The sequence below is a fragment of the Magnolia sinica genome, chromosome 1 (assembly GCF_029962835.1).
Source record: "Magnolia sinica isolate HGM2019 chromosome 1, MsV1, whole genome shotgun sequence".
NCBI classification, from domain to species: Eukaryota; Viridiplantae; Streptophyta; class Magnoliopsida; order Magnoliales; family Magnoliaceae; genus Magnolia; species Magnolia sinica.
The window spans coordinates 16,883,415-16,900,429 of NC_080573.1; the positions used below are offsets into that span (position 1 = coordinate 16,883,415).

The window sequence follows — 17,015 nt, forward strand, 5'->3', positions numbered from 1 at the left end:
TTTGAATGCAATCAATACTTCAGTACCACCCCTACTCACTTGATTCCATCGTGTTAGCCTCCATCGGTGAACCCTTTGACTTATCTGCTTTTTGGATTTTAAGATTTTGACAATCCTTCTTCATATGTCCCAACCTCCCATAATTCTAATACTTTATCTTCCATTTACCCTTAGACTTAGATTAAATTGAGGCTTTCCCTTCTTTTTCTTAGACTGTCTGCCCCGAACAAACAGTGCACTTGTAGAACACCCTTTGCTACCACTTTTCTTTCTCAACTGATTCGATTGAAGGTCTGAGATAATAGTCTGAATGTCCAAGGTTTCCCTACCAGTGCACTGAGTATCTATCAGATACTTGTAAGATTTTGGGAGAGACGTCAACAAGATTAGGGCTTTATCTTCCTCACCCATCTTTACTTCCACACTCGTCAACTTAAAAAATAATTGATTAAAACGTACTAATGTGTTCATTAAGATTTAACCATTCCATCATATTCAAATTATAGAATTGCTTTTTTTTCAGATGCAAACGATTTGAGAGAGATTTCATTATGTATAAGCTTTCTAACTTTGTCTAAAGCTTTGTGGTGGTTATCTGATCAAGGAATTATAGAGGACATCATCAGATAGACATGATTGAATCAAGGTTACTGCCCTCTGATCAAGTTCTTCCTACTCTCCATTGTTCATAGTCATAGGATGCTTCATTGTAGCAAGGAGTGCATGTTGCAGTCCTTGACGAACTAAAAGGTCTCTCATTTTCACATTCTATAGTTAAAAGTTATTTTTCCTGATAAATTTCTATCTCATACTTCATGATCGATTCCTTCATCATCATGTTTTATATTCAAACTCAAATTCCAACGTATAGCTCGAATACCACTTGTTGGGAGTCACGAAAGCAAACCCCTAATTCAAGTAAATAAGCAAAAGATAAACAGGATCAAAAGCAACACAGAACACACGATTTTACATGAAAAAATCATTCAAGAAAATACCACGGCACAAAGCGACAAACGATCCACTATGAAAACTAAAGTACAAGAGATAGAATCGACTTACAAATAAGAGAACCCTTCTCAAAACTCTAACTCTTCTCTAAAACAAGCTTATTCATCTTCTTAATTACCCTAATCCCGCATTATATCCACACACACACACACATATTTATAGTGTTACACCTGAAATAGGAAACAAATTATGTAATTATACAAAACTGTGTGCGCCATCGATCTAATAATCGATCGAGCGATCCTCAATCGATCGAGCCTCCATGTTCGATTAATCGAACATGCTCAAAAGTGTTTATCAAACAAAGTAGAAAATTTGGAGAATTTCGATTAATCTATTAGTTTGGTCAATCGATGAATGATCCCTATTTCAGCATAGATTAAAGGTACCCAATTTCAACATTACGCACTTTTTGCCATGCACCGGAGGTTTTGAATCCTTAGAGGGTTGGGTTCCTCCCTTAATCTTAGCTTGTTAGGTCTGGGCTTGTTTGATCAAAATTGTTAGGTGTTTTCAAGAGGCATCATGATTATACTTAGCGTTTTCCATTCGGTTTATATATATATATATATATATATATATATATATATATATATATATATATATATATATATATAATTATTTATGTTTCCTATGTGTCTGAGTTCAATTTTATTAGAGAGAGATATATGGTTAGGGTTTTTGGAATGGAAAAATTATCGCTCGGATATGAGCTTCCCAATTTTCGGATTTGCTAATTGAGTCCATTGGTTGCTTTTGTGATGTTCAAAGATCCTACCCATTAACTTGTTTGGATATTTCATCGATTCTATACTTGAAGAAAAATTAATTAGAGCCTTGTTAAAGAATAATTTATTCTTGTTTTGTTTTGAACGAGGGTCTACAATTTATTGTTTTACTATTTCTTATAATTTGATCAACTTGTGTTAAGGCAAACACATTATAAAACTTTTAAGGCTTGGTTGGCCGGATGTATTAGGTGAGATTAAAGTAGATAGAATTGCAAAAGTTACAATAAATGCATGTGTGAGGCATTCTCTAGGGAATGGGTTTCATGTTTTCTATTACTGTCTGGAATGTATGGATTAAAAAATAAATTCTAAGATTTACTTTCAAATTGCTTTTAAATTGAAACGTGAATGCAACAATTAGTAATCCTATCTCATTCATACTTTTCAACACAGCATGCAAAGTTAATTTAAATCCCATCTCACACTCCTTCCAAGCATGTGATTCCAAATTTTATAATGGGATGAGTAATTCAATCCTATTTAATGCAACTTAATACCACTTTCCAAACAAGCCCTTATTGTCTCAATAAGTTTTTAACGGTGGACGTTCAATCACAGTAATTTCCGGTCCACTTGACATTTAAATCTCCCTTATTTTTGTGATCATGCCTTGAAATGAGAGGGTAAAATGAATGGACGGTACATATAAAATACATACATCATGGTGGGGCCACAGAGTATCGTCCCGTACCTACTGGCAGTGTCGGTCGGCAATCCCCGCGGTCCCTTCCGCGTAATCTGCATCCCTCATTTTTGGGCTCGGCCCCGAAAATGAGCTAACGAAATGGATGGATGTCACAAGAACGGTGGGCCACACAGAACTTTGAATTACATGGGATTAATAAAGCCGTGTCCAATGATATCATAGGCGAGTCGCGTGGGGGAAGCTATGTGGGGCCCATGGTGATTTCCCCATAACATCCACTCCGTTCAAAGTTTCCCAGCTCATATTAGGGACGAGTCCGATTGAATGCCCACCGTTGAAAACTTGACGCCATAGAAGTTTGAATCAGGCTCATATTTGTGTTTTTGGTTTATCCCCCTACTAGTAATGTTGCGAACGGTTTGGATGGCGTGCAAACATCACGGTGGGGCGAAGGGAAAGTTTCAACGGTGGGTATTCCATCCCCCACTGTTTCTCATCATGTGGCCTACTTAAGTTTTGGATCATACGGAGAAACAGATGGTGGGCCCCACAGAGCTTCCCAATAGGCGGGGCATAGGTAATTCGGTTCAAAATCACACTCTTAACTAAAACAGCCATCTGGACGGTTCAGATAAATTCCCACCTCCAAAAAATGGCCCACTACTATATATAAGCTGGTAAAACTCAGAACACCCAGCTCAGAAAAGGCGACATGTTCTTTCCTTTTCCTCATTTTCTTTTTACAACGGGAAGAATCTGAACTCGCATCTAACTCAATACTCCTTTCTGAGCTCATCTTCTTCTCTCCCAACCCTTTTTTTTTTTCAAGAAAGGAGAGGAGAGGAGAGGAGAGGAGAGACTCTCTCCAATGGCGAAAGAGAGAGATCCCAAAGAGAAGAGAATGTTTGTAGGTATTGTATGGAACTGCGCTGAGATGAAGCTATTGGTAACGGCTCTTTTTCTGCTCTGCTCTATTGCAACATTTCTCCAGTTCTTCCCATCTCGCCCCTCCATCTCCTCACCTTTCGATTTCAATCTCTGCCTCTCCAAGCTCTCATCTTCACCATCCCTGCCGACCCTAAACGTATCTTCTTCTATAACCCAAAACGTATCTTCTTCTGTAACCCAAAACGTATCTTCTTCTGTTACCCAAAACATGTCTTCTTCTGTAACCCAAAACGTATCTTCTTCTGTAACCCAAAACATATCTTCTTCTGTAACTCTAGAAACCCACCAAGAAGAAGCAGTGGAAGCTGATGTGGTGGGCCCCAACGGAATCATCAAGCGGTCCTTCAATCCCTATGGGTGGGCCGCCTACCTCTTCATACAGATGGGGGCCTACAGAGGGGGACTCGACACTTTCGCCGTCATCGGCCTTTCCTCCAAGCCCATCCATGTGTACGGCAAGCCAAGCTTCCAGTGCGAGTGGGCCCCATCTAACATTTCCCAAACACCCATCACCGTTCCCGGCAAAAAGTTCCTCCCTGATTGGGGATACGGCCATATCTACACCGTTGTTGTTGTCAATTGCACTTTCCCAGCTCCAGTTGGCGCCGACGGCTCCGGCGGGCGCCTAATTCTCCATGCCTTCACCGGCCCGCCGGGCCCCGACCAGCGCAACGAGACGATCGTCACATTGACAGAGCGGCCCGGCTCGCTCGACACTTCCATCTTCACCGCCCGGCCTAAGTATGACTACCTCTACTGTGGGTCCTCCCTCTATGGCAGCCTCAGCCCGCAGCGGATGCGGGAGTGGATCGCCTACCATGTGAAGCTCTTCGGCGAGCGGTCGCACTTCATAATTCATGATGCTGGTGGGGTCCACCCAGAGGTTTTGGAGGTTCTGAAGCCATGGATGGAATTGGGGTATGTGACACTGCAGGACATCACTGATCAGGAGCGGTTCGACGGGTACTACCACAATCAGTTCTTGGTTGTTAATGACTGCTTGCATCGGTACCGGTTCATGGCAAAGTGGATGTTCTTCTTCGACGTCGATGAGTACATCTTCCTCCCGCCGAAGAGCACCATCCAATCGCTGCTTTTGACGATGGTGGATTACACACAGTTCACCATTGAGCAGATGCCCATGTCCAATAAGCTCTGTCTTGAGAGTGATAGAGGGAAGAATGTCAGGTTAGTGATTTTCTCTCTATTCATTGCCCCAAATGGATTTCCCTTCTTTTATTTTTGTAGAATTTTCTTATCTAGATTAGAAAAGGAGAAAGAACCATTGGTTGAATTACACAAAAACAGAGGGATGATAATCCAGTAAGAATTTCTTGTTACCATTTCATGCTGCAAATTCCTCAATGTGGTCCAGGTGGGTCCGCCTGTGATCGATCCTTGTGGATTGCATGTGGCCTCAACACCCTCTTGATTGGATAATCTTTGATTAAGGGCCTAAGAAATTGAAGAAATATTAGAAATAGTGGCCATTCTGTGAGCCCTTAGTTGGGTGGCTGTGATCGTTTGATTGGTTTGATTTTAGTCCATAAGAAATCCAAGGTTGGTCCGCCGTATCCAAATGTGGTCACAGGTGGGAAGAATTAATACTGGAATTTCCTCTTTTGTGGTGTAGATTCCTCAATGTGGCCCAGGTGGGCATGCCTATGATCGATCACCAATGACCGTCGAATAGGAGAGGTCCGCTGCAGATTCGGCATGGCCCTAAAATCTCTTTGATTGGATGGTCTGATCTGATTAAGGACCTAAGAAATCATGATAGGACTAGAACGAACTTACAATCGATTTTGCCAGCCCTTAGTTGGGTGGTTACTATCATTACAACAGGGTGATTTGGGTTCATGTGCAATCCAAGGTGGGCACCACATATCTGATGGTGGCCACAGGTGGGAAGAGTGCTTACAGGATTTTCTTATCACTCTTCTGTGGTGTTAATTTTTCGATGTGGCCAAGTGGGTAGCTTATCATCGATCATCGATGGCCATTGAATAGGAGGGGTCCACTGAAGATGTACATGGCCCCAAGATTGCCCCTATCAGGGGATTTCTGATTAAGGGCAAATGAAATTATGTAAGCCTAGACATGAACTTAATCCATTTGCAAGCTCTTAGTTGGATGGCTATAATGGTTCAATCAGGGTGGCAACCCCTGGTGGGAAGAATTCTTTCTGGAAATAAATTTAAGTGTTTATGGTGTAAATACTTCAATGTGACCAAAGCGGGCCAGCCAATGATCAATCACCAATGATCGTTGAATAGGAGGGGCACACTGCCTATTTCTCATGACCTAAAGTCATCCCGATGGGCCTGATTAAGGGCCTATAGAATTATGTAAGACTAGAAATGAACTGACTGTCCGCAAAGCAAGGCCTTAATTAGATGGCTGTAATCATCTGGTGAGGATGATTTGGTCCATGTGCAATCCAGGGTGGGCCTCACATATCCAATGGTGATCACAGGCGACAAGAGTTTCTTACTAGATCATCCCCTTCCCCGGTCCATGTGCAAGCTCAGTGTGATGTTTTAATGACATCCAATCCATATATCATTTTTGCCCACTATTTTTCTCTTTGGTGCCCAAAAATCAGGCCAATCCAGAACTCAGGTGGACCACACCACAGTGAATAATTGGGGTGGGGATGCCCACCATTAAAAACCTTCTAGATTGTATGTTGGGCTGTTTTGTATACTCCATCCAATCCATTCAAAGGATGCATCTGACAGGGATCAGTAGACACCCAAAAAGAGCAGGCCATTCCAATACTCAGGTGGGCCCCAACATGTGATTTTAGAGTTTTTAGACATGATTTTACATGCCGTGGCCCACCTGATTTGGGATCAATCTGATTTTTGGGATCCAAGGAGAATAGGAGAGGGCACACATGATGGATGGGTGGATGTCAGTAAAACATCACGGGCCTCACACGTCAATTTCTACATTAAAGCTTAACATAGAAAAGTTTGCATTGGATCCGGCCTCTTCAGGAAAAGGAATATATCCTTGAAATTTTCATGGGAAGCAATTAATCTACCTGACCAGCTTTCATGGTAATTATTCAAACTGATTTTTGTTGAAAATTTTTATTTCTAGGAAAAATCTTCTTTTTTTGTGGAAAAAAATGCGTATTTAGAAATAGAATGTAATAGAAAGATTACTATTACTATTACTATTACTATTGCCATTACTACTACTACTACTATTATTACTATTGTTTGTAAATTCTATTGTTAGCAAATTTCAGATTTATGGTTTGATAGATGACATGATCAGCACCACACATTGTGAAAAACCATCATGGGTTAATTCGTAGGGCTAGATGCGTATGTGGGTCAGCTGTGGGTTTCTTATCTTTGAATCCAGACCATCAACATCACGTGCCCTGTCGTTGACGGAGCATATGCCGAAAACTGCACTGATCCGATGATCGTACCTATGATTTGGTTTTGATCCAGTGCTGTTTTAACCATCCCTTTGTTTTCTAAGTATTGGTCGTTGAGGATCGTCCGACTAGCTTGATTCTAGTCTATGATTCTTAACGGTTTGGATTGAGACAGATCACCATCATTCATTATTATGTGCCAAACACACAATGCCCGTGAATAATAATAACTGTTGATGATGGAAGGTTCTACCTACTTTCTTTGACTCTTTATGAGGTGGCGTGATGAAGTGGGGTCCACCTGCTATTATCACCGTCCAATTTTTTAGAATCAGGACAGTTCTGGTTCTTATTTTTTATATTATTCCTAATGATCCCTGTCTTCCTTTGATTGTTATTATAATGAAAAGTTACAGGCCTGTGATATGTTTATGTTGGAAAGTGTTTGGCTGGGTTTATATTAAACTCATTCATGTTTTGAGGTCTCTAATGCATTTTATTTTATTTTTATTCTTTGGTTAACGCGGTTGAAAGCAGTGCGTGTGGGATCTGGGCCATCCATTAGGTGGGGTCCACCTTGACAATGACATGCCCCAGAAATCTGTCCAGCCCAATTACCATGGATATGTGACTAAGGGGCAGTTAGAAAAGAAAGGGACAGATCGTGATATTCAACATAGGCATGCGGTGCACATGGTATGAGTTGGCAGCTGGCAGGACTTTTGTTACAGGGCATGTGAAAGGTGGGCCCCACTTGATGAATGACCAAGATCCCACACAGCTATAGCTCTGACACTTGTACTGCAAAGTGCAAATGATCTCTTCAATGGTGGAACTATTATAATCTAGACCCTCCAAATGATAGGAGCCAAAAACTCAAATCATTAATTAGATAGTTATAATCTTATGCTCTCCCTGTTTGCTAAGCACCATCGACAACGGCGCCGGCCCGCAACTTGGATGATCTTGATTTACTGCCATGTGTTGTGATAAGTGGCTACAATTTAGATAATTCTCAAATTGTTGCCTGGCCCACCTAGTAAATGTCATCTTTTATTTGTAGTCTGTGATGACTGGTCTTTGTTTTAGCATCCATCTGATTTGCATTTTGCATTTGGCTCCTTGCTTTGGTCAATGATCACAGGATGTGGGGATTTGAGAAGCTGGTGTACAAGGATGTGAAGAGGGGCATCCGTAGGGACCGCAAGTATGCGGTCCAGCCACGACAAGTGTTCGCGACGGGCGTGCACATGTCGCAAAATGTGGCTGGCAAGACGACCCACAAGACCGAGCGACGGATCAAGTACTTCCACTACCATGGCACCATCGCTAATCGCCGGGAGCCATGCAGGGAGTTTGTCAGTGCTGATAATCTCACCGTCGATGGCACACCATACGTCCTCGACGGCACGCTTCGGGCCACCGCCGCGTCAGTGAAGCGGTTCGAGCTCAAGACCATTGGGCCCAGGTTACAACGCACACGCCAGTGACATGAAATCATAAAATTTTTTTCTTATTTTTGTTTATTTTGAGTTTTTTTATTTTGGGTTTTTTATAAATATGAATAGGTGGTGGGCATTTGATGATAGAATAGAGAAATAGGATATAGAATAGAATAGAAATTCAATGTGATTCCTTTTTTGTATGATATGATGATATTTTATTAGATTTGTTGTGACTGGAGTGGTGGGCCATGTGGGTTGATGTTGATTTTTTATTTTTTATTTTGTTTTTGGGTCGTTGATTGGTGGGCCATGGGGGGGAGGATGGGTGGTGGTGAGTTGTATATGGTGTCGGTTAGGGAAGGAAAGGGACCACGTTCTCATCAATGCAGGCATGGGTTCTTGTCGTTTTCATAATTGAGGGTTTGATTAGTGGGTGGCATTTCCGTTAATAACTTCAATCATATGACGACAAGGAATCAGAAGTTGGTTTGTAGTGGGAGTTGCTGGGGACACAAAAAGCTGTGGGGTCCACCATGATGTCTATGTGACATCTGCTCCGTCCACCAGTTGCAACGGATCATGTTTAGGACGTGAGTGGATAAAGCAGGTAGATCTAAGACTCAAGTGGGCCTTACCATTGGAAACGGTGGAGAGAGGATCCAACCGTTGAAACGTTCCTGGGGCCCAGCGTGATGTTTATATGTAATCCAACCCGTTCATAAGGTGAGTGCAACTAGGACGAAGGGAATTTGACGGTGATCGTGACCATTCCCACTGTTGACTGTGGTTTGGCTCACTTCGGTTATGGATCCACCTGATTTCAAGTGATGTAACGGTGGGCCGCAGAACTTTTTATTGCACGGGTTCCCTACATCAAATGTTCCGGAAACGCTCCTCCCATGTTCCAATTTGGGTACATACGTAGCTGGCCATTGAGTCGAGTCAAACCGAGTTAGGGCTGACCCGACTGCACTTGACACGACTCGGTACTGAGTCCATTCTGCCTAACCTGATCCGACTCCAGGTGTGGCCTGGACTAAGCCGGGTCTTATCCAGTTACAGGACCAAGTTGGGTCAAGTCACGTCAAGTCGGGTTGAGTTATTATTTATTTGTGTGTGTGTGTGTATATATATATATATATATATATATATATATATATATATATATATATATATATATATATATATTGGAACGCTCACCTGCGAACCACGGACTACATACGAACTTTTTTGAGAACTCATCATATCCGCATGAGTCTCGAAAATCTGAAGGGTCCACATGAAGTAGAACATCTTGAAACCCCTTGGTACAAATTTTTACTTTGAACCAAAACTTTGGTGGGCCATGAAAAATGCAAACAGTTTCTTCCCTTGATTTGAATTTCTCTTTGCTATCGACCAGTAGAATCTTAGATCAGGGTGAAAATTCACCCCCTTAGGTTTCATGGGATTCAGCATCTTATGAACCATTTGGATTTGACACCCATGACACGTGTGCAAAGGTATGCACATACGTAGGTGCATAGGTGAGCATGCGTCATATATATATATGTGTGGAGCTCATGGGAATTTCCTATGTGGTACAGTTGTGTGGGCCCTACCTTGATGTGGGTCAAACATCTACCCCCATCAATCAGGTGCAACATTCCATGTTGGGCCTGGGATTAAGTCAATCCATGACTTGTGTGAACCATACCATATACAAAAGTTGAGAGGGGTTATCCTCCCATTAAAACATTCATAATCATTTTTTGAGCCCACCGAGATGTGGTTCACAAATCCAGCCCATCCATTATGTGTGCCCCACTTGGATGAGGGGTCAGACCAAGTATCAGACGCATCCAAATTTCAGATAGGCTCCACCAAATACTTTTATATGTTTTAGACATGTCTTCATCTGATTTTAGATGGTATGGCCCACCTGAGTTGTGTGTGCCGCTGATTTTTGGGATATCCCTAATTTAAAGGGAGCCCATCAAATTCAGTGCTGATGTTTGACACACATTATGATGGGGCTCACACATCTCAACCTCATGGGAAGTTCCCATGAGCTCGACGGCATAGGACCATTTCCGATCAGACTCGAGTTGGGTTTTGGGAGTCTTTTAAGTCGAGTTAATGGGTGACCTGGATTTGATCTGAGTTTAGATGGTGCAAAGTATACTCGGTTGGATCTGACTCACCCACTCGATTCAGGGCGAGTCGGGTCTAAACGAATTGGATGATAGTTTGCCAAGTCTACGCATCCCGTGCCTAGCTCTACGTAAAAATGATCTCCACCGTTCATTTATAATGACTCACCATGTCTGTGCCGGATCAAGCCGGTTTGATTTTTCATGTGTCCTTAGTCTGGTAGACTCACGAGAGTTTCAACACTAATGTCGTAGGTTCGAGTACCATTGTGGTGTGTGTGTGTGTGTGTGTGGGTGGGTGGGTCTGATGGTCCGTGCGTATTAAAAAAAAAAGAAAAAAAATAAAAATAAAAATAAAAAAATAGAAAATCCATTTTGTGGTGTGGAGCCCGCCTGGTGAGAAGACCGGCTTGATTCTTTTATCACCGCACGTACATGATGGGGCATACCATATGAACGCTGGTACCTAACATACGCGTGCCATCCATTCCGATTAGGTGGGGCTTTGGCCTTTGGATCTACGGTCATTTTCCAATGATCCAAACCGTTTACATGACGGTGCTCGCCTTGGATGACTGATAGCCAGGAAAAAAAAAAAATTAATAAAGAATTTTTTTAAAAAAAGAGAGAGCAAGAGACCTAATGGAATAGACTATTTCAACCCCTCCGGACTCTTTACTTTGAATTTGTACGGGATCCTTGACCTTTGAAGGGTTCAGAAATTTCAATCTGGGTGTATTTTTGGGTATTCTCTGCCCTTGGGAAGGCCCGTCTTATAAACGGTTTGGATCATTGAGAAGGATCCAATCCAACTGCTAAGCCCGGACGGTACGGTAGAAAATTAAAAATGGTAAAATATTCGGGTAAAAGATTGCGTGCATACAGGGTGCACCGACAGTCAGTGCACGCATCGAGGCGGATTCGGGTGTTCACCAAGGTCGGTGGATCTTGACTGTCGGGCTACTGTGATGTATTTGTTTTATATCCACGCCGTCCATCCTTTTTCCAGCTCCACAAGATAGAAAAAAAAAAGTGGTGATTGAACGCCCACCATTAAAAACTTCCAAAGGCCCCACCGTGAAACCAAGAATATCAGCTTGATTAAAACCTTTTGTGACCCCGAGAAGTTTTTAACGGTGGATATTTAATCAACACTGTTTCATGTGGTGTAGTCCACTTGAGCTATTTATCTGCTTCATTTCATGGCTCGTGCCCGAAATGACTTAGTAAAACAGATGGACGGCGTGGATATAAAAGACGTACATTAAGGTGGGCCCAAATCCACCGACCCCGGTGGTTTCCAGGATCCACCGAATCCACGTCCATGCAGACATCTCTAGCAATAAAAAAAACAAAAAAACGTCTGAGATTCCTACCCACTATCTTTGAACGGTAGGTGACACGTTTGGAGTCTTTGGACATGGGACCCGAATATTGTATTACACCTGTTTTAGGCAACGGGTGCAACACCTGAGCTCTCTGGGTCCCTCCACAATGTATGTATAAGATCCATTCCGTCCAGAACGTGTGCCCATCGATATTAGGTCATGTTGACAAAAATTACTTTGATACACAACTTAAGTGGGCCATAACACATGCAACAATTAGAAGGAGACGCCAACCGTTGGTTTGTGTGTGTATATTCCATCCAACCCGTTGATCTGATGAACCTCAATAGGATGAAAGAACAATCCAAGAACTCAGTTGGGTCATAAGTTTGAACTTAGACGTTTGGACATTGGTTTTTTATGGGGCTTATTTTTTAGATTTACGGTGATCATCAGGGGATCACCTGATGGACGGATTAGATGTAACACAAATAAAACAGTGGGCCCCACAGAGCTTAGGTACTGTACCAGCCGCCTACAACAGAAGTAGGTTGTAGAGGATTCCATTCCAAGAGATAATTGTAATTTATGAACAATCTCCCATCGGTTTCAGTTGAACTTGTTAGAAAAATCTGCAACCAACGACAAAAAAACACCCTCATTTGAGTTGTTTGTTTTGCATGGATGACTTCATGTAACGCCATCTAATCCGTCCATCAAGGTCCCACCATAGTAAAATTACATCCCCAAAAGAACAGGCTGTTCAATCATCATGTGTCCACATCATAGAAAATAATGGATAACCCAAAACCTTTCAAATTCACGTGGTGGACCACATGATAGTAGGTTTCAATCGAGACATACCATAATCGTATTTTATTACTTATCCTCAACTAGACATTATTGATGGTGTGGTCCACCTGATGAGTGGATATAGGTTTGATTTTTATGGAAGGCTATTATCTTGGTAAAGCTAACATATTGTAAGGGTTGGATATCATAAACACTTGATAGGTTGCTAGTTATTCATTCGGTGAATAGTAACTTAGAGCTTATTTAGATTAAGGATTGCTTAATGTACTATGACATTGCAAAAATTAGAAGTCTCCTTAAATATTGCATTTGATTGACAACCGCCTGTCTGATTTACTAAGGTAAAATTGTAATAATGAAACTTTTTCCTTGCTTTAATACCAAATCATTAAATCAATGTATTTGATTGGATATTATTGGCTATAAAATTGAAATGATTATAAATTTCTTTACCTGCCTTTCAAAGTATCTGTATCTGCGTCTATTTAATTTACCATGATAACATCATGATAATGATACTTTTACCTTAAATTACTAAGGTAACATGTATGATTTACTAAAATTGTGAAAATGACACTTTTTTTATTACTTCAATATTAAATTATTATATTAATGTGTATATTTGGATTTCAGTTTTTGGATGTCGCCTGTTTGGTTTATCATGATAACATCATAATGATAATGATAACACTTTTAGGTTAAATTACTAAGGTAACATGTTTGATTTATTGTCTTTTTTTTTTTTTTTTTAACTTCGATATTAAATTATTAGATTAATGTATTTGTCCGATTCAAGTTTTTGACTATAAAATAAAGGAACGTAAAATTGTAATGGTTATAAATTTTTTTAACAGTCTCCAAAAATATTTGTATTTAGTTGACGTCTCTTATTTAGTTTATCATGATAAAATCATAATAATGACACTTTTAGATTAAATTAATGAAATAATTTAAAATTTAGCCTTCTAGAAGGAGGGGGTACTTTCCTCCCTTCTCCTCTTTGGGATTACCCTTTGCTGTTTTTTTTTTTTAAAGCAAAAAACACCCACGCATGGCATGAACGCACGTACCAACAAGTCACATGTGTGAGATATTGAAACCACTTATCAGTGAGCCCAATCTTTAGGTACCTTGGACCAAAAAAATTTCATATATTGTGGGCAACTGTTGAATTTGGCGTACGCAGTGGTCCACACATGATGGATGGACTATATTTATGCATAAAAATGATTTTAGTACCATCAATATTTCTCTTGGTAGGCTTTTGGACAAAGAATGCTGAATGAATAGCTATCGGCATTCATTTTAGACTGCGACTTGATCATCACTCTTCATTTTAGACCGTGACATAGTCATCAATCTTCAATTTTAGCACCTTCGACACTATTTTCAACAGGAAATAAATCTCGGATCGTGACCATGTGACAGGCGGAGGAAACAAACACCGCGTTGGATTTCGGCACATGTTCATAAGCTTTTCTTCTTATGACTTTTCTCGTGATTTTACTACAGTTTTGGACACATATAAATTTAATAAGTCGATTAGGCAGGGTATTGGTTGAATGGTCCACCATCACCCATGGTTCAAAAAGAAGCATTTCTATGCCGATAAAATATAAATTTCAATGGCAACCAATATATGAATTTGGTTAGAGGTTTCTAAATCTTGAATCAAATCATGGATGGGAATTCTTGGAGGTGAAGCCTGTTAACATCTTTGTGGATTGGATTTCGGCACATGTTCATAAGCTTTTCTTCTTACGACTTTTCTCGTGATTTTACTACAGTTTTGGACCCATATAAATGTAATAAGTCGATTACGCAGGGTATTGGTTGAATGGTCCACTACCACCCATGGTTCAAAAATAAGCATTTCTATGCCGAAAAAATATGAATTTTAATGCCAACCAATATATGAATTTGGTTATAGAGGTTTCTGATTCTTGAATCAAATCATGCATGGGAATTCTTGGAAGTGAAGCCTGTTAACATCTTTGTGGAAAGACAAGTTGTCTGTCAATGGACTAGGCCCATACCAGGCCAAGGTCTGAGCGAACCCGTCCTGCAAAGTAAAACCTAGGCACGAAGTCACTCTATGATGACAATGCACAGCCCAATTGAGCCCAGCCATCAACCTTTGGGCAAGACCTAGCCTGTTCATTAGGCATGATGGTCCACCATATGCATGGTATGGTAAAAAAACAAAAAAACAAAACTCATCAAAGCCTTAAACAGGGCTGGCCGTTTAGATATTGCCTGGACCCAATTAATAAACAGGCTTTAGTTGGGCTGGGCCATCCCCATCCATTGACAGCCCTCAAGAAGACAAAGGAGATTACATGCCAAGGGCAACTTAATGAAGCAAGCGATATGTATAGGTCTATAAATGGGCCAGATTAGGTGGGCTCTCAGCACAAGCCCACTTTGGGCTAGGATTGGGTGTTAATTTTAAACCCATGGGCAGGATTAGGCTACCCAAACAATACTTTCTATTTAAGGACATGCCCAAACCTTATATTATATATATAATGCAAGCAATGTTTGGTCAATTTTACTTTTTCAATTACTTTTCCAAGAGGAGAACTTTAAATATTCAAAAGATAAAGAAAGACACTTTAATTACAAAATGTCACCAAATAAAGCTAGTGATCAATTTTAGCCCTATAATTAGTAAATGAAAAGAAGTAAGCTTGCTTTTGTTACACACACACTCCATGTTAGCCACCCCTGGTAGGGATCGATACCAAGACCCCAAGTGTTGAAACGAGGTATCTCCACTTAGTCTGCCAGTTAAGCTATGGATCTGGGTGTAAAATATATGAAAAAAACTTATGTATTTTTTGCTTCTTTAGCTTTCTTTGCCTGCGGCTGTTGTTTGTCGCATGTTGGATAGGGAGATAACTAGAAACACCTTTATATTAATACCTCAGTCAAAGAATTTGTCATGCCAACTATAGAGAGGATCTTTGGGGAGATTCATGTGTGCGTGGCATGGTGCGGCACATGTGTATGTGGCATATGTGTGTTTTCCTTTTGATTTTTAATCCTTTTGGTTTCTGGTGCAGCTATAGTGTTTTTTCTTATATCCATAGCACCTCACTTTTCATGCCCCGAAATTCAAGTATAGAGTATGTACCCTCATACTCGAGTTTTGAGTCATAACTCGTACATTGTGTACTTAACTCATTTTACTAAACGATTATTCAGATGCAAAAGTAATATTCATTTTACATTCTAATTAGGTCCATTTACAATCATTTACACAAAATTATTTAAGCATCAACATTCGTTCACTCTCAACATCCATAAACATTCAATCAATATAAATTAAGCATCATTCATCAGTCAATACAACTTCCCAATACGTACTTGCTACAGATCTAAAACAATTTAATTAAATAAAATCAATCAATGCTTAAAATCCTACAACTAATACCATCATTCATTATATATGAATTATACTATCCTAACAAGTAAAATTCTAATTAAATAATTAGGAATGGACCAAATGCAGTTAGTTCCTCTTCTAATAGATACATCCACATCTCACGTGGGTCGTGCACCAGTTTAGTCATAACTTCTTGTTCATGCGTCAACTCATCAGCTAATTACTCATCTGTACGATTTTTTCATCAATAAAAATATATTTTGTTCAGGCTTAGCGAGAAAATCTAGTATGGTTTATGCTTATTAAAATTAAAATATAATAGAAACATAGTATGCATAATGATATGGATGCAAATAGTGTATGAATGCATCAGATACGATGATCGTTCATCTACTTGGGTTAGAGATTGCCAACCCACATTCACTCGTTAGGTAGGCTTGGGCATAACCCGTATCTACTAATGATCTACTAGGATCGATATTTCTTCCAAGGAAGCCCCTAAGATCGACAATACAATATGTTTGTATGATGGATGATGTATGAATGCAGTATTTTCATATCTGTCATAGTTATTTGTCTTGATCAGAACATTCATATGTGAATTTAATGTATAATTATCATAATCCATGCAATTTAGCACATATTAACATGTGATTTACCATAACATACATTCACAATAGTTAAATCAACAACACCGTAACAAAATACTCCAATTAGTACATCAATCAATCAAACCATTACAAACAATTTATTTTAATTCTAAGGGCGTGTTTGGGCAGTGGGATTAGAAGGGATTAGGTGGGATGGGATTCATGTGGTCCTGTGCCAATTCCACTCCATATTTGGGAAGAATGGAATTTGGTGGGAATTATATTAGATGGAATTGCATTGGGTCCCGTGCCAATTTCACTCAATGTTAGTAAGTTGTGTAGGTCCCACCATGATGTGTGGGCTATATCCATACCGTCCACCCATTTTTCAAGATTATTTTAGAGCATGGGCCAAAACATCAAGTAAATCTAAAGCTCAAGTGGATCCCACCATAGAAAGCAACGGGGATTGAATACTTACGGTTGAAAACTTCTTTGGGGCCACATAAGTTTTGGATCTACCTCA

The 17,015-nt window shown here is 40.2% G+C and overlaps 1 protein-coding gene and 1 long non-coding RNA gene across 2 annotated transcripts; both read left to right on the forward strand.

Moving 5' to 3' along the window:
* The first annotated feature begins 3,141 nt into the window (after positions 1–3,141).
* On the forward strand, positions 3,142–8,459 carry LOC131241214 (galactan beta-1,4-galactosyltransferase GALS3-like). Its single transcript, XM_058239951.1, has 2 exons — positions 3,142–4,584; positions 7,938–8,459. The coding sequence occupies exons 1-2, from the start codon at positions 3,317–3,319 to the stop codon at positions 8,281–8,283; spliced, it is 1,614 nt and encodes a 537-aa protein (XP_058095934.1). The 5' UTR covers positions 3,142–3,316; the 3' UTR covers positions 8,284–8,459.
* Positions 4,591–7,521, forward strand: LOC131241224 (uncharacterized). The gene is made up of 2 exons (XR_009168982.1): positions 4,591–7,202; positions 7,328–7,521. It is a non-coding gene; the product is annotated as an uncharacterized LOC131241224 (long non-coding RNA).
* Positions 8,460–17,015: the final 8,556 nt, after the last annotated feature.

Coding starts and splice junctions, on each gene's coding strand:
- LOC131241214 (XM_058239951.1), top strand. CDS start 3,317: ATGGCGAAAGAGAGAGATCCCAAAGAGAAGAGAATGTTTGTAGGTATT. Junction 4,585..7,937: donor GATAGAGGGAAGAATGTCAG/GTTAGTGATTTT, acceptor CAATGATCACAG/GATGTGGGGATTTGAGAAGC.